At 46.9% G+C, this 24227-nt stretch overlaps 1 protein-coding gene across 4 annotated transcripts in view; it reads right to left on the bottom strand.

Moving 5' to 3' along the window:
* Window positions 1-663: 663 nt before the first annotated feature.
* Window positions 664-24227, bottom strand: part of ZNF644 (zinc finger protein 644) — a 144198-nt gene continuing 120634 nt past the window's right edge. For 2 of the 4 annotated variants that reach the window (XM_029062092.2, XM_029062093.2), the window contains 2 exons: window positions 2807-2909; window positions 664-2404 (listed from right to left, as the gene is read on the bottom strand). In XM_029062092.2, the coding sequence (XP_028917925.1) occupies window positions 2212-2404; window positions 2807-2909 (296 nt within the window). In that variant the 3' untranslated portion in view covers window positions 664-2211. Of the gene's footprint in view, window positions 2405-2806; window positions 2910-6090; window positions 6222-23018; window positions 23142-24227 lie in introns of those variants that run through there. The other 2 variants (XM_029062096.2, XM_039911873.1) reach the window with 2 other exon arrangements.

Here is a 24227-nt window from a genome sequence, read left to right as displayed (position 1 = left end):
CGTTATATAGAATAATAATAATGTTGGTATTTGTTAAGCGCTTACTGCGTGCAGAGCACTGTTCTAAGCGCCGGGGGAGATACAGGGTCATCGGGTTGTCCCGCGTGGGGCTCACAGTCTTCATCCCCGTTTTACAGATGAGGTCACTGAGGCCCAGAGAAGTGAAGCGACTTGCCCACAGTCACACAGCTGACAGGTGGCGGAGCGGGGATGCGATCCCGTGACCCCTGACTCCCAAGCCCGGGCTCTTTCCACTGAGCCACGCTGCTTCTCTACTTCAACTAAGTGCAGAAAGGTGACTTTCAAATCCACACGAGTACATCTTGACTTCTTAAAGCATCCTTCTCGCTTAGCAGGCATCTGCGCTGAGTACCTGAGTTTATGTCCGCGCGCACACTCGCCCCCGCATGCGTGTCAGAACTGTGACTGGGGAATGACTCCACAGCTTCCTCTTTCTCACAAGAACTGAACACGCGCCTCCTCTTCCTCCGCCGCATCCGGTACAGCGCTCCGCCCCTCGAAGAGCGGCGTCCCGCAAAGGGAGTCACGTACCTTAAGGTCACCGACGAGGGGGTCCGATTTCCATCGAGGGGAGCCGAGTTCGAATGGGCTTTCTTCCGCCAAGGATGCGAATAAGAAATGCTGCACATTATAGCCGTTTACATTTTCTTTAAACTGTTTTATTTAGAGATTTTTCTGGTAAGGAGATATACCATAAGAAAGCAATTTCACTGGCAGTGAGGTATGTATATACTCTACCAAAATACTCCTCGTTTTTAACTGCTTTTAACTTTATTTACATATAAAGAAAATATCAATGCATATCCTTGGTTTAACTACAGTATTAGTTATCCTACATGAATAAAATGAAATGGTACTTGCATACAAAAACTGGTATCTGTAAAGGAACTTGTTTTACGGATTAAAAAAATCAATTCACTTTTGGAGACGGCTTAAATGAACATCACAATTTATCGTGACCAAGACACCTGCACCATATTTTCCATCCTCACAGCACATTTATTTCATTAATTCCTTTAAGTAGGTCCTTAGCATGAGCATAGTGTTACACAATTTTCATACATATAATCACATCCAAAACAAGTTCTAAAATTTAAATTGTAAACATTCTCTTCATATGTAGAAACATTTCAATCGGTGTATTAAATTTTGCTAAAATGATCAAATTTCCAACAGAATTATAAATGAAAAAAAGTCTACTCTAAACCATGTAGTGAGCATTGTTTATTATTAGTACATTTCTACAGTGTTAAATAAGGTAGCAGAGACGCAAAACTGTCCTGTAAGCAAGTCAAACTTTAAGTAAAACGTTACAAAGAAACAAACCTGTTAACAAAAGAATGTCTTGCAATAAAGAAAGGTCGGAATCTAGTATGATACAAAAAGGTAAAGGGTAAATACCATCTTTGTTGACAAAGTCGGAGGTAGCATGAACGCACCACTTTATTGTCTGAGAAATGCAACTGGAGTAAAGAATATTTCCTTCTCACAAATAATTTCCAGTAACTATGTACATATTTCTTTTAGAAATATCTGTTTAAACAAATCTCCCTCCACGTTTTAGTACAAAAAAAACTTTTTCATGTGATTTTTAAAAAAAACACTTATACATCGAGATAGAATAGTACTCGTTGCCCTATTTGAATGAACAGTCTCTTGAACTATGAAGTACATATTTAATGCCCTAAACTGAGTAAATTTAGTTAGCAGTTTCTGGTATTGTACAAAACACTACATACATACAAACAAAATATAATATCTTATTTTACTATGCAAGTCTCTCTTTCTCTCTCTCTCTCTCTCTCTTTTTTTTTTTTTGGAACAGAGCCGGCGTCCGGTAACACTGCAGAGGGCATCTTTTTCCAATAAAGTCGGCCTGTAAGTACCCATGTGCAACGATTTAAAAATGGCTGCTTGCGTGTAATGATCTCTTACTGATAGTGAACACAGTAACTGACAAAAACTTAGTAAACCTTAAAAACACATCTTCCACCCTATATAAAATATAAAGACTACTTACTGCAACTTTTTAAGTACTCAATTTGCTTTGATGTCACTGTAATTCACTTTCCCTATTTTCCTCCTTTAGGATTTATAAACAGATAATTTAATGTAGCAACTTTAAAAAAGGACAAAGTATTTCAAATGTACATCCAATTCAAATGTATTTATTTAAAAGATTCCTTTGTTCTATGACGCTGCTTCAGCCACCAATAGAGAAAATGAAGTTTCAGTGATCGAAGCAGGCTTTTTAAGTAGTGACGTCACTTCCACCATGCCAGCTCCAGTCCGTGGAAGATTAGCGTTGACAATATGTCTCTGTAAGTGCTTTATCCAGTCTTCCTGAACAGACAAGGGTCCTCGAAAGACCAGGCCACAAAACCTGCACATAACGAGAAAAGGAATGCTCGAAATCATCGTGTTTCCTCCATTTAAAAATCTGTATCTCGGGGAAACGGGACTACAAAGACAAATCTTCTTCCAACAATAATATACCTAAATCGAATCGCAGAGTTACTACACACCGGACTATCCCAATTGACTCTGTGCTTAATCCACTACGATTTCTGCTGCTTTCGTGGTGGATGAGTTTTAAACTGCGTAAGTTTTCGGACCAGCGTTTCTGGACAGCACTCTAAAATATCCCAACGGTTTACGAAATGCTAAAGCTGTCGTTCTTCCCCCCGTCGTGATCCCGCCCTTTTTTTTTAAAGAAATTTTTGGCTCCAAAACAAAATCTCAGGAGATGAGCTGAGTTGAATATATAAACCATTTTAAAATATACCTGCATCGGAGAATGTAAACCTCGTCAGCGCTATGAGGTAATGGTAGCACTTTTTTCTTGCTTCCAGATCTTGACCGTGATTTCTTTTGCTTACAATCTAAGGCTAAAAAAGGAGGGAGAGAGAGAGAAAGTTTAATTTTCTTATGTAGCTAAAAAAAATGAACATCTCATCCTTTTCCAATCAAATGAAAATATGGCCAGTTTACATTTTAGCACACTACAATGAAAGCATTACACTTTTTTTTGTTGTTTAGGCCACATAAGCTAATTGTTATAAATTGGACTTTTGGCAAATAATACATCTCCTTGCCAAGGCTTTATCAAACAAGAAAACAGAAACGCTGTAAAAAATCTAAAGCAGCTACAATATCACTTTAGCGACTGATCCCCATTGGTTCAGTCAGATAAAATTTTAAAATCTCGATAGAACTCTCATTTTCAGTTAGACGGTGGTACGTTCAAAACCAATGAGGTCTGAATTTAATTCAATGATTCCCATATTTTTTTTTTTTTACAATATATAAAGGAAATTTCACCCGTCAACAAAAAGACTCATGAATACAGACTATCATTGTATAATTTTCAAATGAGTTTTTCATCATCTGATTTTGTATTAACATAATTAACTGTCAAACTGGTTTCTTGATGTTTAGCTAAAAGAATAAAAGCTCACATTAATTTCCATCATCTAAGCCAACATTTAATGTTATATGGGAACCAAGATCAAAATTTCCTTAAGATTAAAACTGTCCTGACTCAGATGTTTCACAACTATTGTTTCCATCACTGCATTTTTCTCTTAAAAAACAACAACAACAACAAAAAAACCCCAAACCAAACACCAAAGCACAAAAAGCCAAACAAAAATCACCCTTTCCCGAAAGGAGTTGGAAATGGAATTTTTTTAAAACCACTTTTCAGACTCAGGAATTAGGAACAAAAGTTCCTTGGGAGAAAGGGAAGAGAGGCAGGAATCCAGAGTGGCACCCTAGTGGGGCTAGAGAGGTGCTAAACACGATGGATGTGATGAGATGAAAATCAAGAGCCATCCACGACTTTGCCGCTGCATCTGGATTTTCTTTCGGAACGGATCTGGACGGCAGGGACCAGAGCCGGTTGTCCAAATGTCAATTTGAGTTCACGGCCCCGGTTCCGGTTCTCTTTCCAAAGAGATAACGTAGACGGCAGGAGACCGCTTCTACGATCTGTTGACAGTTCACCTGTACTGGTGGGGGTTCATACTCACACTTCGACTGACGTGGCGCGCACAGGCACGACCGTTTCTTCCAACATCGCAGTGTATTCTATCCAGAAAGATAGAGCGACGAGGAAAGCACGTTCTCCAACGCCCACCAGCGTTCTACCCAAAACGCGGAGTGAAAATACGCATTTTGGGAGAACTGACTATACAACCCTCACCTGCGTAAATTCCATCTGAAGTAATTTGATTCTCACAGCCTTGATTTTAACTTCCTTCACCCTACTCTACCGAGGAGCAGCAACACTGACCGCTTTGAGTTTCGTCAACCTCTTTTCCTTCGCTTAGCCTCCGGAAGAGGGAGATGAAATGGCCAGCGGTGAAATGGGATGAAGGGACCAGAAGGTGGGTATGAGAGAGAAGTAGCAGTGAAAGATGAGGATACTTCGGAACTAAATAAAACACGCCAGGACAGTCAAGAGTTGTTTATGGGACGCATCTCAGAGAGCACACACCGTTATCTTCTTGCTAACGGATGTTATGATATTCCTTTAACACTTACTGTATGCCAAGCACTGTGCCAAGTGAGAGACACAACCGCATGGGTGCGTACGTGTGTATGTTGTCAGGCTTGGAGAAGATAATCTGCCCTTTGTACACAAGACAAGGAGACAACAGACTCTAAGTTACACCCTGGCCTTGAAGAGGCAGGCAAAAACAACTAGCAACCTCCCCGGGCAGGGAGCGTGCCTACCGACTCTGTTACGCTGTACTCTCCCAAGCGCTCAGGACAGTGCTCTGCACACGGAAAGCGCTCAGCAAATACCGCTGATTGATCTGGGAAGGACCGGGCCAGAGCCCAGAGAGGGGCCCACGAATCCGTGAGGAGTGGAGAGTCATCAGGGAGTCATCCCGGCAAGGCGGAGGAGCCTCTCAAGATTTTCTGGTCCTAGAGGAAGGCCCAGGATCATCCGCTTCCAGAAGTGAAGACTCGGGTTGTGGAAGACGGTTGTCTGTAGTCTCAATGGGAAGCAACAGGGACGTGCGGGACCAAGGAGAGCTTCCTCAAGACCCGTGATCAGGAGGAAGTCCCCGACTCATTTAAAGTGAACAGACACACAAGGTGCTAATACCGCGAGTTTGTATGACTGAGAGCTGACTGGATAAACGGGGAAGTATATGTGCGTCTGGGGGCTTTCCTGGGGCACCCGGAATGGGGGGGCACGCTCGGCTGTTTGCTATTTTAAGAGGAGACTTCCAGAATGGGCTGCTTGGGGCTGTCCGTCTCTGGTCTGGGGACTAAGTCCTCATTTCATCTCCTCCCGACTCCCTTGTGCGTCTCCCCGGCACTGGATTTGCTCCCCCTTTTCCATCCCTCCCTCAGTCCCGCGGCGCTTCTGTACGTATCCGGAATCGATGTGTTCATCCTAACGTCGGTCTCCCCGCCCAGGCTGTCGGCTCAGCGGCCGGGGAACGTGTCGACCGATTCTGTTACGTTGTACTCTCTCGAGGGTTTAGTACGGTGCTCTGCACACAGTAAGCTCTCGATAAATACAACCGATCGACTGGGACGCCCGCACCTTCCTAACCGCAAGGCTCCCAAGATGGCAGATAAAACCTTCCCGCAGCCCCCCCGCGACAACCGCCTATCACATCCGCCTATCGGGGATCACCGCTGGCCAGAGAGTTCTGCAGCAATCGGGTCAGACGATCGATCCCCGTTCCCCGGGGACATCGTCTCCTTTACCTTCTCCCCATTTTACAGATGAGGAAGCTGTAGAGGTTTGGACCGCAAGCTCGTTGTGGGCAGAGAACGTGCCTATCAACTCCGTTCTACTGTACTCTCCCAAATACTTAGCACAGTGCTCAGCACACAGTAAGCGTGGACTGACTTGCCCATGGTGATGCAGGAGGTTAGTAACAGAGAGAACCCAACCCTCCCGTCTCTACTCCCGTGCTCTTCTGTTTAGGCTCCTCGCCTTTTCTTTGATGTTGAAAACGAGAACGTGATATTCTTAGAAAAAGGTGTCATTTAAATGAAAAAAACTGCTACCTATATATGAGAAAACTAAGCTATGATAACATATAACTTTCCAGCACGGTATTTATTGAAACGGTTGGTGACTAGCTAGGCCAAACACACTGACTTCATCTTCTGATGTCCCGGGAGTCGGGCAGAGTTTTTGTACTTCCAATGCATACACTCATGAACAGAATCTATTTGGAAAAAATAAAAATAAAACAGACATTTAACTGGATTTTAGAATCTCCTAACAACTAGATTAGGGCTATCTAATAAGCAGTCGGAGTCACGATACACAATTTTTCATGGTTTCACAGATCTGCTCGATGGTTTCTTCACAACATTATAACAAGATTTACTCATACTTTTGCATTTTCTCAATACGATTTTAAAATTAAACAAGCCCTCATTTATTTTTCATTCACTTAACCTGTGAGGTTTATATGAATAGAAACGTTGGGCTTTGGTTTAACAGCCCTGAGCAACACGATATGGCTGGGTAAGGTCCCTCAAGAGTAGTTTAATGAGGGAGCTCGCACTGATGTTAACAAATATCTATCTGAAGATAGCAAAGCGTTCTTCTCGGACCGTCGATACTACGTCCCCCCGAAATAAGCAACTTCTTCTAGAATCCTCTCCTCCTTTGCCTGCCTTTGATTTAACCGGTTCTCCAAAAAGGAACGAGCCCAGCCACCCAAATCTTTCGTAAATCCCAATTTAGGATGGCAGAAAGTTATTTAGTGATCGATTCAAACTAAAAAGCCTGTCCAAAAAAATCCTCTGTCGAGATCAGATTTCGAGGGGGCCCCAAACTGGCTGTCTGAATACCCTGTTTAAAAAAGAAAGTGAATCACTTGAAAGTGGATCACTGGGGTGACACATTTAAAAGTGTTCTGGAATATTCTGTTTCCTAAAACGGCTGTTCTGATTAAAGGGGAGCTGGATAAAAAGGAACGATCAGAAAAAGACACGGAATAAGATGGATGCGCCCAACAAAAGGAGCATCACTTCTATGCTGCAGATAATAAAATGGGAACACGCTTGTTGCCCGAGGGCATCGAGATCAATGAAAAGCAAGCCGGTGCACCCAAGGGACCACAATTAAAAATGCTTTGCTGGGACATACAGGTCTTCAGACAGAACAGGGTGCAAGACCTGGCTTTTTGGGCCGGTGTTTTCAGATGGACGGAATCTTTCGCCCTTTTCACCTCATCCCTGGTCTTTGGGTAGGGAGAACCCTAATCGCTGCATTTAATTTAATTGCTGTTTTTGCTTTGGTGTCCGAGGACCCCCAGGCACATTAAATATATCTATGAGAAGCTGATAGTCTAGCTAAAAGAAGCATACCTCATACTAATTGGTACTGAAGAGAGGGAGGATAAGAAGTTTTACTGACAAAATACCTTTCCATCACGGACCCTCAAAACACCATCAGGTAAATTTGTGGCATTTCACCGACGGATAGATTAGGGCAATACTAGAGATTAGCACAGTGGGAGGCTAACACAGACTTGCCCAGTGGATCACAGAAAGCAAAGTGGCAGAGCTATTCTCCCCTTTAAACAAGAATGGCATCAGACAATAATCTGTCCGCCGCGGCAGACTCAAGATCGGGTTCAATGTGATAGTCTTATTTTAAGGCAGATCGCTTTTACCCACAAAGAGAAAGCCTTCTTAAAAAGTTACCACTTATAACAGAGGGCACTAAACGGTTGCTGAATCGGTTTGATTTAATGGAAGATACCATTCAAGGATGGCAGCAAATGATTCTAAACCTTGAATTGGGAGGATGAAAAAAAAAAGTCAACAAATAGACAATAGCAAATGTGTCATTTGGTTGTGGCACCACCTAAAGGAATAATGATAGTTTTATGCCCTTTAAAGACCTCATCTTTGAAAACACAGTTTTACAGACATACTAAAAACGGAAAAAATTTAAGATGAAAATCACGCCAAACTGGACTACTCAAATAATACTTCTAAATTGGCACATACCATTGTGTCAAAAAAAAAAAAAAGTCAATTTTTTTTCCAATCTGAATTGATAGGAGCCATTAAGCTAAAATGAGACCGAGAGAATTTGGCTTATAGAACTGAAAAGAGAGCACTAGTAAACTGCAAGGATTCAAGTACTGAGTCACCCCAAATCACAACCGGGATCTAATAGGCAGAGTCTTTGGAAAGTCTTACAGTTCGGGATTATCACGCTGAAACGGCTAGCCACCGATTATAGCTCAAAGCGGATGAGGAACTGAGTGACAACTTTAATAATCATAATAATAACGGCCTTTGTTAAATGCTTACTATGTGCCAGGCACTGTACTGAGCGCTGGGGTGGATACAAGGAAATCGGGTTGGACACAGTGCCCGTCCCAAGTGGGGCTCACAGTCTCATTGCCCATTTCACAGGAGAGGTAACTGAGGCACGGAGAAGTTAAGTGACTCGCCCAAGGTCACAGAGCAGACAACTGGTGGAGCCGGGATTAGAGGCCACATGTTGCAATCGGTGGGTGGGACCCAGTTGGCCTCACATTTATTTGTGAAGGAGAAGCACGGCTTTTTTTTAATGGCATCTGTTAAGTTCTTACTATTTGCCAGGTACTGTATTAAGTACTGAGGTAAAATGTGAGCTAATAATAATAATAAGAAGAAGAACGTTGGTATTTGTTAAGCGCTTACTATGTGCAGAGCACTGTTCTAAGCGCTGGGGTAGGTACAGGGGAATCAGGTTGTCCCACGTGAGGCTCACAGTCTTAATAATAATAATAATAATGTTGGTATTTGTTAAGCGCTTACTATGTGCAGAGCACCGTTCTAAGCGCTGGGGGAGATACAGGGGAATCAGGTTGTCCCACGTGGGGCTCACAGTTAATCCCCATTTCACAGAGGAGGGAACTGAGGCCCAGAGAAGTGAAGCGACTTGCCCACAGTCACGCAGCTAAGTGGCAGAGCTGGGATTCGAACTCATGACCTCTGACTCCAATGCCCGTGCTCTTTCCCCTGAGCCCCCGTGTCCCACGGGGGGTTTGAATCCACATTGTACGGATGAGGTAACTGGGGCCCAGAGAAGTGAAGGGGACTTGACTAAGGTCACACAGTAGACAGGTAGTGGAGCCAGGATTAGAACCCAAGCTCTTCTGACTCCGAGGCCCTTGCTCTATCCACTAGGCCACGCTGCTTCTCTGCGTTTTCAGTCAAGGCATAACGCGGCCACCGGCCAGCCCCTCTGCCGACAAGAACACGGAAGCAGCCAAGAAAAGGAAATATCCCACCTTAACAATAGTGGTTCATGATGATGTTTGATTTAAATAACAATACTGTTGGTATTTGTTAAGCGCTTACTATGTGCAGAGCACCGTTCTAAGCGCTGGGGGAAGATACAGGGTCATCAGGTTCTCCCACGTGAGGCTCACAGTCTTCATCCCCATTTGTCAGATGCGGGAACTGAGGCACAGAGAAGTGACGTGACTCGCCCACAGTATTTAAACTGAGCAACAGCAGGGCCTAGTGGAGAGAACACAGATCTGGAAGTCAGAAAGACCTGGGTTCTACTCCCGGCTCTGCCATCTGCTTGCTGTTGGGACTCCGGGCAAGTCACTTCACTTCTCTGTGCCTCAGTTTCCTCAGCTGTAAAATGGGGATACCTGTTCTCCCTCCTACTAACCTGGGAGCCCCATGCAGGACGAGGACTGTGTCCGACCCAATTCACGTGTACCTACCCCAGTGCTTAAAATGGTTTTTGATACCTAGTAAGCGCTTAGCAAATACCTTTTCTTCTTTAAAGTTTCCCATCAGTTCTCTCAGACTAAAAAAGGGTGGTATTTATTAAGCGCTAACTATGCACAAAGCGCTGCTCTAAGTGCTGGGGGATACAAGGTGATCACGTTGTCCCACGTGAGGCTCACAGTTTTAATTCCTATTTTAATAATAACGTTGGCATTTGTTAAGCGCTTACTATGTGCAGAGCACTGTTCTAAGCGCTGGGGGAGATACAGGGGAATCAGATTGTCCCACATGAGGCTCACAGTCTTAATCCCCATTTTGCAGATGAGGTAACTGAGGCACAGAGAAGTGAAGTGACTTGCCCACAGTCACACAGCTGACGAGTGGCAGAGCCGGGATTCGAACCCACGACCTCTGCCACCCAAGCCCGTGCTCTTTCCACTGAGCCACGCTGAGGGAACCGAGGCACGGAGAAGTTCAGTGACTTGCCCAAAGTCACGCAGCTGGCAAGCGGCGGAATGGGGATTAGAACCCACGACCTCTGACTCCCAAGTCCGGGCTCTTTCCACTGAGCCACGCGGCTTCTTAGCCCATCCCATCCCGGGCTTCTTTGCTCCTCCCAAAATAACCTTGCAATTTCCCTCACCTCCGGACTACTGCCTCTCCCTCCCTGCCCGAACGCCTTCCCATGACGCCGTCGGGAAGGAATCTGGCCCGGATCGAACACTGCGCATACGCAGGTGGCACCTTCTAGCCGCTTGTGGGGGCTGAGTTCGGAGAAGATGCTCCGGGCCCGCCCTACCTGGGGTTGGGTCGGGGCGAAGCCCCTCTCAACCGCCTCCCGCCCCCCCGCCCCCCGTCTGCCCACCCGCCCTTTACCGGGCCGGCCTTCCCCAACTGGAAAAGAGTCGATACTCAGGCCGCTTCCCCGTCTGCGACCCCTGTCCCAAGCAGCTCTGGTTAGTCCTCCCCAGTAACGTCTAGGTAATGGCATCCTGTCATCTCCGGGTGTTGAAAGATTTGGACCTCCGAGAGGAAACCCCCGGGGGGCGCCTTCTCTTCTTGCCCGGGTGGCCCGGCAGTCGGTAGTATTTACTGAGCGCTTACCGTGTGCGGTGCACCGTACTAAGCACTTGGGAGAGAAGCGTGCGACAGAGTTGACGAACGGGTCCCCCGCCCACAGTGAGCTTACAGTCTAGAGGGGGAGAAAGTCAACTGGCTCGGCTTCAGAGCAGCACGGGGGGCTCCCTGAGATGAGAGGTTGGCGGCGGACTTCCCGGATACCGCTCTCTCTACAGAAAAGTTACAAAACTATCGACTAGAAATGTCCTCCGCTCTGCCGTAACGACGCTTTCACTACGTGCGCTGAGGAGAACGGGTGTAAGAAGAGAACGAGGGAAGACCGGTCCGCCAACTCGAGCCCGTTCGGGTCCGGCGTGGCCGAACCGGACACGGCCGGGACCGCGACCTGAGTTTTTCGGACCGTGGGGTTTTGAAGAAGAACGGGACTCCCGAATTTAATAAGAGAACTGAGCGTTCAGAGGCACCAGAATCAGAATCTTAAATCTCCCTCAGCCGGGATGACGTAACCTACCAGCAACTGCAATTCGGCAGTAGGGATTTTAAACAAAAATCCTGGCTTTAACAACGACAACAATAATAATAACGATATTTGTTAAGTGCTTGCTACGTGCCAGGCACTGTGCTAAGCACTGGGGTGGATAGAAGCATATCGGGTTGGACACGGTCCCTTGTCCCACGTGGGGCTCACGGTCTCGATCCCCATTTTACAGAGGAGGTAACTGAGGCCCAGAGGAGTGAAGTGACTTGCCTAAGGTCCCACAGCAGACAAGCGGTGGAACTGGGATTAGAACCCATGACTGATTCCCAGGCCTCCCGCTACACCACGCGCTTCAGACTGACCGTCGTATCGTACTGGTGTTTAAAGCAGGTTATCCCCAACTGGCACCGTCCACTTGTCTTTTCTCTTTGAAACGCCCGGAGCATCTTCTCGCTGGCTTCTGCGGGTCCAGAGAGGGAAGACAGAGACGTAGCCTCTCCCCTCTGAACCTTGTCTTCTGACCTCCCTTTCGCCCACTCCTTCCCCGGAACTGGTTCAGCTCCAGCAGACGTCGAGTGAGCGAGCTCCCCTGTCCCTCCCCCCAAGAGTGATCGACAGGACACGATGATAACGTTGGCATTTGTTAAGCGCTCACTATGTGCAGAGCACTGTTCTAAGCGCCGGGGTAGATCCAGGGTCATCAGGTTGTCCCACGTGAGGCTCACAGTCTTCATCCCTATTTTACAGATGAGGTCACTGAGGCACAGAGAAGTGAAGTGACTCGCCCACAGTCACACAGCTGACAAGCGGCGGAGCCGGGATTCGAACCCCCGACCCCCGACTCCCAAGCCCGGGCTCTTTCCACTGAGCCGCGCTACATGTAAATGAACTCCCCCCACCCCAAACAGTCTGGGTGCCACACGACGGAAGGACTCCCCCCTTCTCACGTCCGCGCTCCCCGCCTCAATTCAACAAACTAAATTCCTTCGCTCTTTCACAGTACTTCTAGAAACGTCTTCCTCCAGGAGGGAGCCCCCGATGGACCTCTCCCGACCTAGTCCGCTCCAGTCCATACTTCAGTCTGCTGCCTGGGTCTTTTTTCTATAAAAACGTTCAGGACATGTCACCTCGCTCCTCAAAAACCTCCAGCGGTCGCCTCGAGCAAAAACTCCTCACCATTGGCTGTAAGCAGTCCATCACCTTGCCGCCTCCCATCTCACCTCGCACCTCTCCTTCTATAAGCCAGCTTGCACACTTCGCTCCTCAGGTGCTAATCCTCTCACCGTGCCTCCATCTCCTCCGTCTCTCCGCTGACCCCTACCCCACCCCTGGCCCGGAACGCCCTCCCTCCTCAAATCCGCCGAACACACTCTCCCCCTTCGAAGCCTTACTGCGGGCCCATCTCCTCCAAGAGGCCTTCCCAGGCTAAGCCCCATTTTTCCTCATCTCCCACTCCCGTCTGCAGCACCCTGACGTGCTCCCTTTGCTCTTCTCCCCTCCCGGTCCCACGGCATTTACGTTCAGATCTGTCATTTTATCTACTTGCATCGATGCCCGCCTCCTCTCCTCTAGATTGTAAACTCACTGTGGGCAAGGAATGTCGGTCTATTGTTTCATTGTACTTTCCCAAGCACTCAATACAGTGCTCTCAATAGCGCTCAATAAATACAATCGAATGAATGAATGGTCATGCCATCCTAAAAAACTCTCACCCTTCATTCGTTGATCGGTTTTGTTTATTTATTCACTTATACATTCATCTGCTCTCTCCCTGGTCTCTTAACACCTTTGTACATGCCCAGCTGTAATTTAACATGTGTCTCTCCATCTCGTCCGTAAGCTCCTTATGGGCAGGGATTGTCTATACCTACTCCTTTGTACTGTACTCTCCCAAGTGCTTAGTACAGCGCTCTGCACACAGTTAGCGCTCAATACATACCATTGACTGATTTTATCTGTCGTCTCAATTTAACTATGGCACGTTCCATTTGTGGCTATACACGCCCTACTGAGAGCTCACCTCCTCCAAGGGGTCTTCCCTGACTGAGCCCCTCTCTTCCCTCTCTTCTCCCTCCCCTCCCACCCTCTGCTCCTCCCCGTTCTCCTCCCCTCGGCACTGTGCTCATTTGTATATATTATTTATTACCCTATTTATTTTGTTAATGAGGTGCACATCCCCTTGATTCTATTTTATCTTGATGATGTTGCCTACTTTTTGTCTTGTTCTGCTTTACCTTGCTGTCTCCCCCCTTTAGACTGTCATCGGGCAGGGATTGTCTCCATCTGCTGCCAAATTGTACATTCCAAGTGCTTAGTACAGTGCTCTGCACATAGTAGACGCTCATTAAATACTATTGAATTAATTCTCCCATTAGATTATACTTTTCTGAGGGTAGAGATTGCTTTGACTTCTTTTGTGTATCCCCAAGGAGCTCGTGCAAATGTTCTGCACACAGTAAGCACTCAATAGATGCCGCTGATGTAAACTGTGCTGGGTGATTTTTAAAAATATATTAAAGACTATAAAGATAATAGGAACAATAAACAGTCAACACTCGACAGTAAACTACCGAAGGCGCAAAGGCAAGAAACCGAAGAGAATTAAAATATTTAACTCGTGAAAATCTAAATCGAGCAACGGGGTGGTCTAAATCTGCAAAAAGACAGATAACCGGAGAGAGTCCAGAAGTGAGAGTAGATAGCAATTGGACTACTCTTCCATGAAATGTAAGGTGTTGGTTAAAAACAAAAAATCTAGAGAGAAGAGAAAAATCACAACATCTTCACTCCCAAATTCCCTCATAGCTAGAGTTATTCTGGACTCCTAAAGTAGAGTTGACATCTCCGGAATGAGAAAGAAGTACTCAATTCCCTCCTGCCCTTGGGGCACTATTCCAATGTGGAAAGGGGGGGAAAACTTAAAACCGTGGCCTCCCGACCCCCCTCGACGGTTTTAAGAAGGCTTAATCTGGAGGCGGGGGTGGGGAGGATGGCTGGGGAAACAGATCACATCGCATCATTTTAGTCACGAGGAGGAAACTGCACGCAGCCCCTGAGCACGGTGTGTCCTCCACACGCTGCCAACTGGAAGCGGAGCACAGCGGGACACCAGTTCCTCAACCACCTGCACAGCCCGTCGATCACTGGTATTTGAGTGCTTACCGTGTGCCGGGCGCTTTCATCATTCAGTCCTATTTATTGAGCGCTTACTGGGTGCAGAGCACCGTACTAAGCGCTTGGAGTGTAAAATCTGGCAACAGATAGAGCCAATCCCTCCCCAACATGGGCTCACAGTCTAAAAGGGGGAGACAGACAGCAAAAGAAAACAAAAAAATATAACTCAGAAATTCTTTGGTCATATTAGCATCCGTCTCCCCATTTGGACTGCAAGCTTGCTATGGGCAGGGAATACGTCTGCTAAATCTGTTGGGTTGGGAGAGCACGACGCGACAGAGCTGGTTAGACACGATCCCTGCCCACCGGGGGCTTATGGCCTAAGGGGGAGACGGACAGTGAGATAAATTACGGATAGGTATGAAAATGCTGGGGGGGGAGGGGGGGAACGCAGATCCAGGATCTTATGCAGGCCACGGGGGACAGGTTATGGATAAGGCAGGAAGAGAATAGTAGGCTCGGCCCCACTCCCACCCCTTTTTGGAACTGCCTTGCTTCGGGCCCCCCGGAAGGTGGAAAGACAAGGCCAGGAGAGCCGGGGCTTTCACACCGGTGCTGGCTATCTTGGCATCCGCTTCAAAAGCCAGATGGGAGCGCGGCACAGCAAGTCCACCCAGCCCCTCTCCTTCTCTGGGGAGAAGAAGGTCTCCGCCCCTCCTGGAGGCATTCGGCTTCAACGTCGCCGCTTCTGAAGTGGCGATTCTGGGAAACGGGAGGGCAAGGGCTGAATTCTATTTTCGTCTTCACTCTAATTCCGACTGAGCCACTAGTTTCACGTTCCCCATTCCCTTGCCATTTTCACAAGCCAACAGGTAAATATAGAAAATCTGCCTTTCACTTGCTTTGCTTTTGCCGACCGAGACCTTAACGGACACCACACATAGAGAGGAAAGAAAGATTTGGACACAGTTCATCCTCAAACCGGACGTTTTCTGCACATCCGTTCATTCATTCAATTCAATCGTATTTATTGAGCGCTTACTGTGTGCAGAGCACTGCACGAAGAGCTCAGAAAGAACAATTCGGCAACAGATAGAGACAATCCCTACCCAACGACAGGCTCGGTCTGCACTCAGCCACCCCAGATACATAAAGAAAAATCTGGCAGAGTACTGAGATTATTTTTAACTTTCTTCAGTGGCCTATATCGGGAGGGCTTCAGGTGAAATTAAGAACAGGAAAAGAGTAGCAATAGCGTTTAAGTGACTATAGTACGCAGGGTACTGTACTACATGCTGGGAGAAGAATACACAATAATAATAATGTTGGTATTTGTTAAGCGCTTACTACGTGCAGACCACTGTTCTAAGCACTGGGGTAGATACAGGGTGATCAGGTTGTCCCACGTGGGGCTCAAAGTCTTAATCCTCATTTTACAGATGAGCTGAGGCACAGAGAAATTAAGCGACTTGCCCAAAGTCACACGGCTGACGAGTGGCAGAGGCGGGATTCGAACCCATCACTTCTGACCCCCACGCCCGGGCTCTTTCCACTGAGCCACGCTGCTTCTACGTAATTACTAGGCAATTCATAATGCCTAGTGAATAGTAGAATTTAATTCAAAGTGGAGCACCTTCAGTGAGAACTGAAAAGACTCCCTATCTCTCAAAATAGTCAATGCTCAACTAAGTAAAAGAAAGGAAAATATAGTGAAAAATCCATCCTGTCTCAGTTGTAAAATAGATGATCCAACAGAACTTTGAAAATAAGCTTTAAGGGACCAAATCCATAAAAACAAACAACAAAAAACCTAAAGGAAATCACCTCATTGGACTATTTAGTTTGGCTTTCCTGGGAATCTCTATTGGAGGAAAAATTCAATGTAACATTTCAGTCCCAAAGCACTTGTACAAATTATATTAAGGTCCCGTCTACCCGTCTAGACTGTAAGCTCAATGTCGAGAGGGGAATGTGTCTACAGACTCTGTTGTACTGTACCCTCCCACGCGCTCAGTACCGTCTTCTAGACTGGGAGCCCATGGTTGGGTAGGGATTGTTTCCCTCTGTTGCCGAATTATACTTCCCAAGCGCTTAGTACAGTGTTCTGCACACAGTAAGTGCTTAATAAATACTATTAGTTAACTGACAGTAAGTAAAAGCTAATGGCCTCTTACACCAGAGTTCATTAAAGGATTCTGGTATCATCATCTTCTACCTGAATGTGTACATCTCCCCTCTCCCGCCCCATTCCGGTGTGGTTGCGCTGTTCCAATTTTTTGAGGGTGCAAAGAAACAGTAAATGAAAAGATGAAAATATCTACCAAGGAGGAGACAATATTTCAAAATGAAGACTGGCTGCAAATAAATACAACAGTCTCTGAAAACGCATGCTCATTTGGAGGCTTTTTAAGCACGACCGACTCAATCGTATTTATTGAACGCTTACTGTGGGCAGAGCACTCTAAGCACTTGGGAGGGTACAAGACAACGGAGTTGGCAGACACATACCCTGCCCGATGTGATTTGGGGGAAGAATCCTAACAGAAGGACTCCTTTTTTAAGGCCACCGGCATGAAGATCAGAGGTAGAAGGTACAGGACGCATCCGTAAAGGTAAGGCCCAGTGCAAAGTCTGCCCAAAGATTTCCCTGAAAACTTTGCGATCCTGAACTCTGAACTCTTTCACGCTACGAGCTTTTCTTTGTATTATTCTCAGACATTCCATTAAAAAAAAAAAGAAAATACATAAAACTGGAGATTAACAGAATACTGCTACTCAGAATGCGTATGAACACGTCAGCTAATCAGATCTGGGCAACCCTTCCAATCCTCCAGAATAATTTGGAATTGCGGAGTCCCAGTTGTAGTCCAGAGAGAGCTTCCCCGGGTATTACTTCAGTGTTTTTCTGTACCCTTTTCAGTAGTCTGTACCTTGGTATGACACTCAAGTCGCTTGGGAGTTCCCCTACGTCCCGTTCTCCGCCGGTCCCTCACCCCGGTACTTCTTGAGCCTCGGGGCAGATACCAGCTAATCAGGTTGGACGCAGTCCACGTTCTACATGGGGCTCACAGCCTTAGTCCCCATTTTACAGCCGAGGTGACCGAGGCAGAGAAAAGTGAAGTGACTTGCCCAAGGTCACATAGCAGACACACGACAGGGCCGGGATCAGAACCCAGGTCCTTCCGAATCCCGGGCCTGGGCTCTAACGACTAGGCCATGCTGCTTCTCGTGAGTTGGTTGGGGTTCCCACGTGAGGCAGACTGGTTCAATAGTGGCCCGGATGGTGGACATTACAGTCCTCTAGACTGTAAGCTCACTGTGGGCAGGGAATGTGTTTACTGTTGTGCTGTGCTCTCCGAAGCACTCAGTACAGCGCTCTGCCCGGGAAGCTCTCAAAAAATATGATAAATACAACTGAATTAATGAATGAATTATAAGCATTGGCAACATCATCTACTGAGCACTTTCTAGTTACAGAGTGCTTGTCCTAGGTGCCCTACTAGATGACTTCCCAAAGGTCTAATATGGATTTCCATCATTCTGGATTTTTTGGAATCTCCAAAGAAAATCAGCAATTTAATCTTCTTCTTTTTTCTTGTTTGAATAAGATACCTAAACACTCATGTTAACTGCTTTTTTGATCACTGCCAAGTCACCTGAAAGATTAAATGGTGGTCTCCTCAGGAAATTTTACTCATTCTAGGGATGAAGTGGCGGAGAATCCATTTGTTTAGGACAAACGCCATTTTTTTGAGGAAACGACTCTCAAAGTCGTTTTCTAAACTGCGAGGTCCTCCTGCAGACCGTAAACTCCTGGTGGCCAGGGATTGCGTCTACCAACTCCACTCTATTATACTTCGGCGTGGCGTAGTGGATAGAGCACGGGCCTGGGAGTCAGAAGGTCATGGGTTCTAATCCCGGCTCTGCCACTCGTCCGCTGCGTGACCTTGGCCAAGTCACTTCACTTCTCTGGGCCCCAGTCACCTCATCTGGAAAATGGGGCTTGAGACTGTGAGCCCACATGGGACAGTGACTGTGCCCAACACAAGTATGTGCTCGCCACATAGCGCTTAACATATGCCATAATAATAATAATAATAATAATGTTGGCATTTGTTAAGCGCTTACTATGTGCCGAGCACTGTTCTAAGCGCTGGGGTAGACACAGGGGAATCAGGTTGTCCCACGTGGGGCTCACAGTCTTAATCCCCATTTTACAGATGAGGTAACTGAGGCACCGAGAAGTGAAGTGACTTATTATTGCTCAGGACAGTGTCCTGCACACAATAAGCGTTCAATAAATACCACTGATCGGTCTACACTGAGTTGGTCACTCATCAACTGGAATGCTAAGCACTCTTCTTGTGGCATCACCTCTCACCGCTTAATCAATTCAGAGTATTTTTTGAACCTCCACTGCGTGCACAGCATTTTACTAAGACTGTGGAAAACAACAACGGAATAGGAAGACGTGAGCCCCGCTCGAGAAGCTTACATGCAGTGGGGAGGGAAATGACAGCGCCTTCAAGATCTATAACTAAATCCTAGGTAGGGGGTTGAGAGTACTCTAAGGGTTTAGATGGCGCGGAAGAAATGAGGGAGCGATTGCGGAGCTAGAAGGTGGGAAGACTAGAGGCTCCTGGATGGAATGTGATTTTAGAATGGCTTTGAAGACGTGGAGAGCGGTGCTCTGTCGGATGTGGAGTGGAAAGGAGTTCAAGGCAGGGTGGGAGAGCAGGAGGTTGGTGGGTGGGGAGATGAGTACATTAGTTGAGAGGAACGAAGACTAAGAACTGGAGTAGAGAGAGGAAAGAAAAGGATATCTAGGAGGGAGAGAACCGACTACCTTCAGGACAGGAGGTTCGGTTTGATGCGGAGAGGAATGGGGAACCTCCGGAGGCTTGGAGGAGGCGGGGAGACGACGTACAGAACGATGTTTTAGAAAAATGATCCGGACAGCGACGTGAAGGATGGAACGGACAGGGGAACGACTAGAGGCAGGGAGGACAGCTAGGAGCTGATGCAGGAATCGAGCTGGCACACGACAAGTGTCTGGACCAGCACGGTAGCCATCTGGATGGAGAGGAAGGGGAGGTCCTGGAAACGTTGTAGAGTCAGAACTGACATCTGTCATCAGCGGACTGAAGAGAGAGAGAGAGAGAGAGAAGTAGGAGTTGAGGACAATGCCACGGTTAAAGGCTTGAGAGATGGGGAGGATGGGAGGTGTTGTCGACCGCGATGGTTACATCAGGTGGCGGAAAGGATCCGGAGGGAAGATGAGTTATTCAGTTTTAGCTGGACTTGACGTAACAGTGGGACACCCATGTGGATGATCCGGTGGTAAGAGGAAAGACCAGACTGTAGAGGAGGAGACAGATGAAGGCTAGTGAGGAGCCCGCTACATAGGGGTGGTAGGTAAAGCCCCAGGATGAGATTAATTTTATTGCGATTATAAAACTCTCCTAGCTCCCTTTGACGCCTCTCCTTCAAAGAGGAGCTGGGGCTCTGTCGGCCGTAAGCTTTCCTCAGTAACCAAGTGCGTGGGTAGGATGGGTTCAATTCTGTCATCTATTATTACTACCAATAATAATCAAAATGCCTGCATGTGACCGGGTTCAATTCTATTATCTTTAATTACTATCAGTAATAACAACAACAAAAAAATGCCTGCTCGATCTTGCTCGAGAATTCTTAGGTAGGACTCCTAATTGGAGCCAGAAACTGAGAAATAATACAGTCCAGGAAGTCCCAGCTAGGTCGCCTGAAGCGGGAAGAAGCCAGAGTCTAGAGAATTCTCTACTACTGAACAACTGCTAGAAACGTTTCCGGGAGGATGCTTCTCTTTCGAGGCTTCGCCTCTAAGGAGTCACAGAAACTTCCCACTCGGAGAGCTGCTGAGTCATTTTATCGTTCCCCTCCCCCTCTAGGGACCCCGTAATGGGGAGATGGGGGCATCCGCATATGTGCTCTGGCCAGCCACGCCTGAGTCTCCGGGACCAGAAGACGTGGAGGACCCTCTCCTGACACTGTACCCACCGGATCGGCGACCGGCTCTCCCTCTAGGGAAAACAGGTAGCCCACAAGGAAGTGGCCGGCGGCTTGAGACACAAGGACGCGAGCAGGCAGAGACAGTGTTGACCTGACCGCTGTCCAGGGCAGAAGAGGAGTTGGCTCTGGGAAGGAGGAGTGAGGAAGCTTGCCGGGCCTCCAGAATGTTCGGCACCGAGGGGAAGGTAGGGGCACCAGTAGGTGACTCCGATGCCCTCCGTTCAATAGCGACTTATCCGTTTCCACAGTGTGTGGGGACACAGATAGACATAAATTGTCCCTCTCGGGAGAGATGGTATCCCGGAAGGAGAGCCCTCCTTGATAAAAACTGGAGCTTGGGGGTGCTATGCCTCAGGGACCCAAGGCAGCCCTGTGGTCACTAAAATCAAGAAGTAGACCAACCCGGGCAGACCACGGAGAGCCTCTCTTAAGAAGGGAGGGGCGGTGTCTCCCAGACTCGACAGACCCTTCCCGGAAGGGTCCTGGGTCTTTCTTTTCGGGGGAAGTTTGGATGGCTACGTCAGTCAGACCAGCATAGAGCCATTTCCGCTTGGCTTCCGACGCTTTCGACCACGTCTCGCAACAGACAGCATAGTCTGAGCTTCAACCACACGGGCCACACGTCGTCTGCTATGCTCCTGCGGTATTGCCTCCATCTCTCCCCTCCTCACCCCCTTCCCTTATGGGGAGGGTGTGTCTGCCCTTGTACATGCCTTCCCTTCCTGAGCGGTTCAGCAACTCTCGTTGAAAGGGGGCCGGGAGCACGGCGGTTCTTAGACTCACGGTGAGGCTGGAGGCGTGTTAGGTCCCGACCTAGCCTGGTTGCCTGCCATGACCGGGAAGGGGGTGGGAGGGTGGGGAAGGGTGTGCCGAGGCAGTTGTTGCTAACACCCCTCTCTCTTACCCCTAAGCAGCCCCCCGACCCCAACTCCACTCCTTTTCTCAGGGGTCTTTCCTGTCATTCATTCTATGATCAAAGACTAAAACCAATAAAAAAAAAAAAAAGATCGCAAATCGAAATTAACTTAAAGATCTCTTTGCGGAAGAGCGGCGAATTTAGTGTATCGTAATCGGAGCGTTGAGAGATGCCTTATAAAAACCTAACTCTTCGGAACATTTTCTAAATCTGTGACTACCGGAGACCGAATTCTCAGGATTGGTGGAAAAACGACCCTCGGTCTATCTACCCTAACACTGCCCTTTAACTTATCTTGAAGATATATATTCTGAAAAGAGGACTAGAAGGGGTGAAAAGTATGGCTCTGTCTCTTCGAGAATTACTCTATAATCCAGCCACACAAATTAAGTCTGGGACAACGGCGGAGGCCGGACCCGAAAAAAACCACCACCAAGTAAAAATAGCAACAAAACTGGAAAATGCCAGCTATAATCCAGATGTTAATTCTTTAGGTGACTGGTGCTCACATCAACCCCCTTGTATATGGTGGCTTTTAGGAAAAGGGCTAAGGAAAAGCTGGGGCTCAAGGGTTAAGTGCTGCTTTTCGGGGACTTCTCCTGTAAGGGCCTGTCCCATTTGTGGGGGGGGGGGGGGCGTATATCACTTTCATGGGAAGGGAGACTAGACAATTAAATAATCATACGACAATTCAGTCGTTCTTGATGACGGGGTCTCCCGCCGAGGCCTTGGGCTCCTACCCCAGATCTCTCGTTCGGCATATGCACCGGTAACTGCAGGCCGTAGCGAGCTGGGTGGAGGGATGGCAAATCCAGGACCCAACCGAGTTTGCAACGCAAGTGGTAGGTGGGCCGCACGGTCCCGCTGCAGAGATCATACAGACGCAGGAAAGCGGGGCACTTGGCCGGGGCTGACTGGTGAAATCTGGGCAAGCCCGCTGAACTCTGCCGGGCTACGGGTCGAGATCATGGATTTTACAAACGAGATCTGAAGTAGGAGCCCTTAACTTACATCCGTATATCGCTATCCTCAGACCCAACCAATTACTTACAATCTTGAAAAGAGTGATCAAAAAAATAATCGTCACGCCTACGAAAGCAGCTACTCGGCTGACAAAATGAGGCATCTCCACATCCCGCCGCTTCTTCGAAGCCTCGCCAAATGGTTTGGCCATAGGAACCAGCCTGCTCTGGGGAGACTGTCCCCGGGGATTTAAGGCCTACAGCAAATCCCCTGTCTTTCTAAAGCGCAGACTCATGGCTTAATTTACATTTTCATTCTCTTACAACTGGTCTGCTGCACTGGAATCTCCTATCACTCCACTGTAGTGTTCTTAAAATCACTCTGTAGAGGACTTTAAGTTTCAGTGGGCATCTTGTAGACTCTGAGAGTGTGCCGGCCTTCCCAATTGGACTTGTGTAATTCCAAATCAAGTCAGCAATAACCAAATACTTAAAAAAAATGGATAAAGGATGACATCTAATAGTTTACAAGCTGCTGGAGTTCAGGGTCTGTTTTCAAAATGACGCTTTCGAGAGAAAGCTACAAATATCATTTGGACTTGCACCCGTCTGGTGAGAAAATGTATCGTATCAGACAGACTTGCTTTGATATCTGTAACAAACATACCTGTACCAGTCAAAAGTCCAGCACTCTTCTTTCGTGCATAAGCGCGTAAGTGGTTGGACAGGCTAACAGCACTTGTAAACGTCGTATTGCAATGCACACATGTTCTAAGCTTCACAGGCATACCTATCATTCAAAAGAAAACTATAATCCAGTTCTCTCTTCAAAAATGAAATTTTCTTAGCTTAACGCGTGGGGAAAAAAAGTACTGCAATAAAGATGACTTAAAATACGTACATTGCATTAAGCTTAACTTAACATTTAAGAATGCGGAATGAAATGAACCATTATTAGTTTTGGAGTCAGCGTTCAAAGCCGACCCACGCTCTTTGGAAGAGAGGGAAGAGGTGTGCCTTGAACCGCTGAACTCTTCTGGACGTAACACCTAGTATCACTTCCCTACTGATTTCTGGGTTATGCAGATCTCTCCCTAAGCCTAAAATACACTCCTGCGATCTGAATAGCGCAGTTCTGTGGAGAAGTTTCAAAGCTCACCACATTACCAATAAGGGGAATTAAAAAGTCTAGTCGACAAAGTGGTAATTAAAGTGTTTTACCCACAAAACTGTAAAAGGCTCAATACTAAATTAGGCTTCTGATGAAGACGGGGAGAAAAGGTGGTAAAACACACCACTCAACAGCTGTTAGACACAACATTTTATTCAGGGCATTTGATGTTCATTACTTTAGATGCGCAATCAATAATGAAAGTTAATGATCTGAAGTTTTTTTTTTTCCCTGCTAAAAATCTTTGTGCTAAATAAATGAACAACAAACTAACATCGTAATCATCACGGGAAAGACAGCGTGGTGAAACAATAAGAAAATGCTTAAGTCGGCAGGCCAAACCCTCCCCCAGCTCTCTCGGCCCTTTTTTTGGGGGGGGGGGGTGAGATTTCCCAATGATTCCCTTCCTTTCTCCAAAGATGGATTGTTTTGGCGAATGTACCCAACAAACTAATCCACTCCCCTACATTCTGACCTCCAGGTAGAAAATGTTTCAAGCTATTAGCTCTGAAAGTCCCTGTTAAGAGGAGGAGGGTGGAAAGAGCCTATTACCTAGCAAGTCCACACCAGAGAAATTAATCGCTTTTCAGACAAATTACAGTACAACAATTCAGTTTACAAGCAATCTTGGCTCAGAGTCATTTGATAGTACTAATTTTTTTTTTTTTTTGCCCCAGACCGAAAAAAGAACTTAAAAGGCCGTAG

Source organism: Ornithorhynchus anatinus, chromosome 4 (assembly GCF_004115215.2).
Source record: "Ornithorhynchus anatinus isolate Pmale09 chromosome 4, mOrnAna1.pri.v4, whole genome shotgun sequence".
Taxonomy (NCBI): Eukaryota; Metazoa; Chordata; class Mammalia; order Monotremata; family Ornithorhynchidae; genus Ornithorhynchus; species Ornithorhynchus anatinus.
Note: the sequence above shows the minus strand (reverse complement) of the source record. Positions and strands in the feature narration are given on the sequence as shown.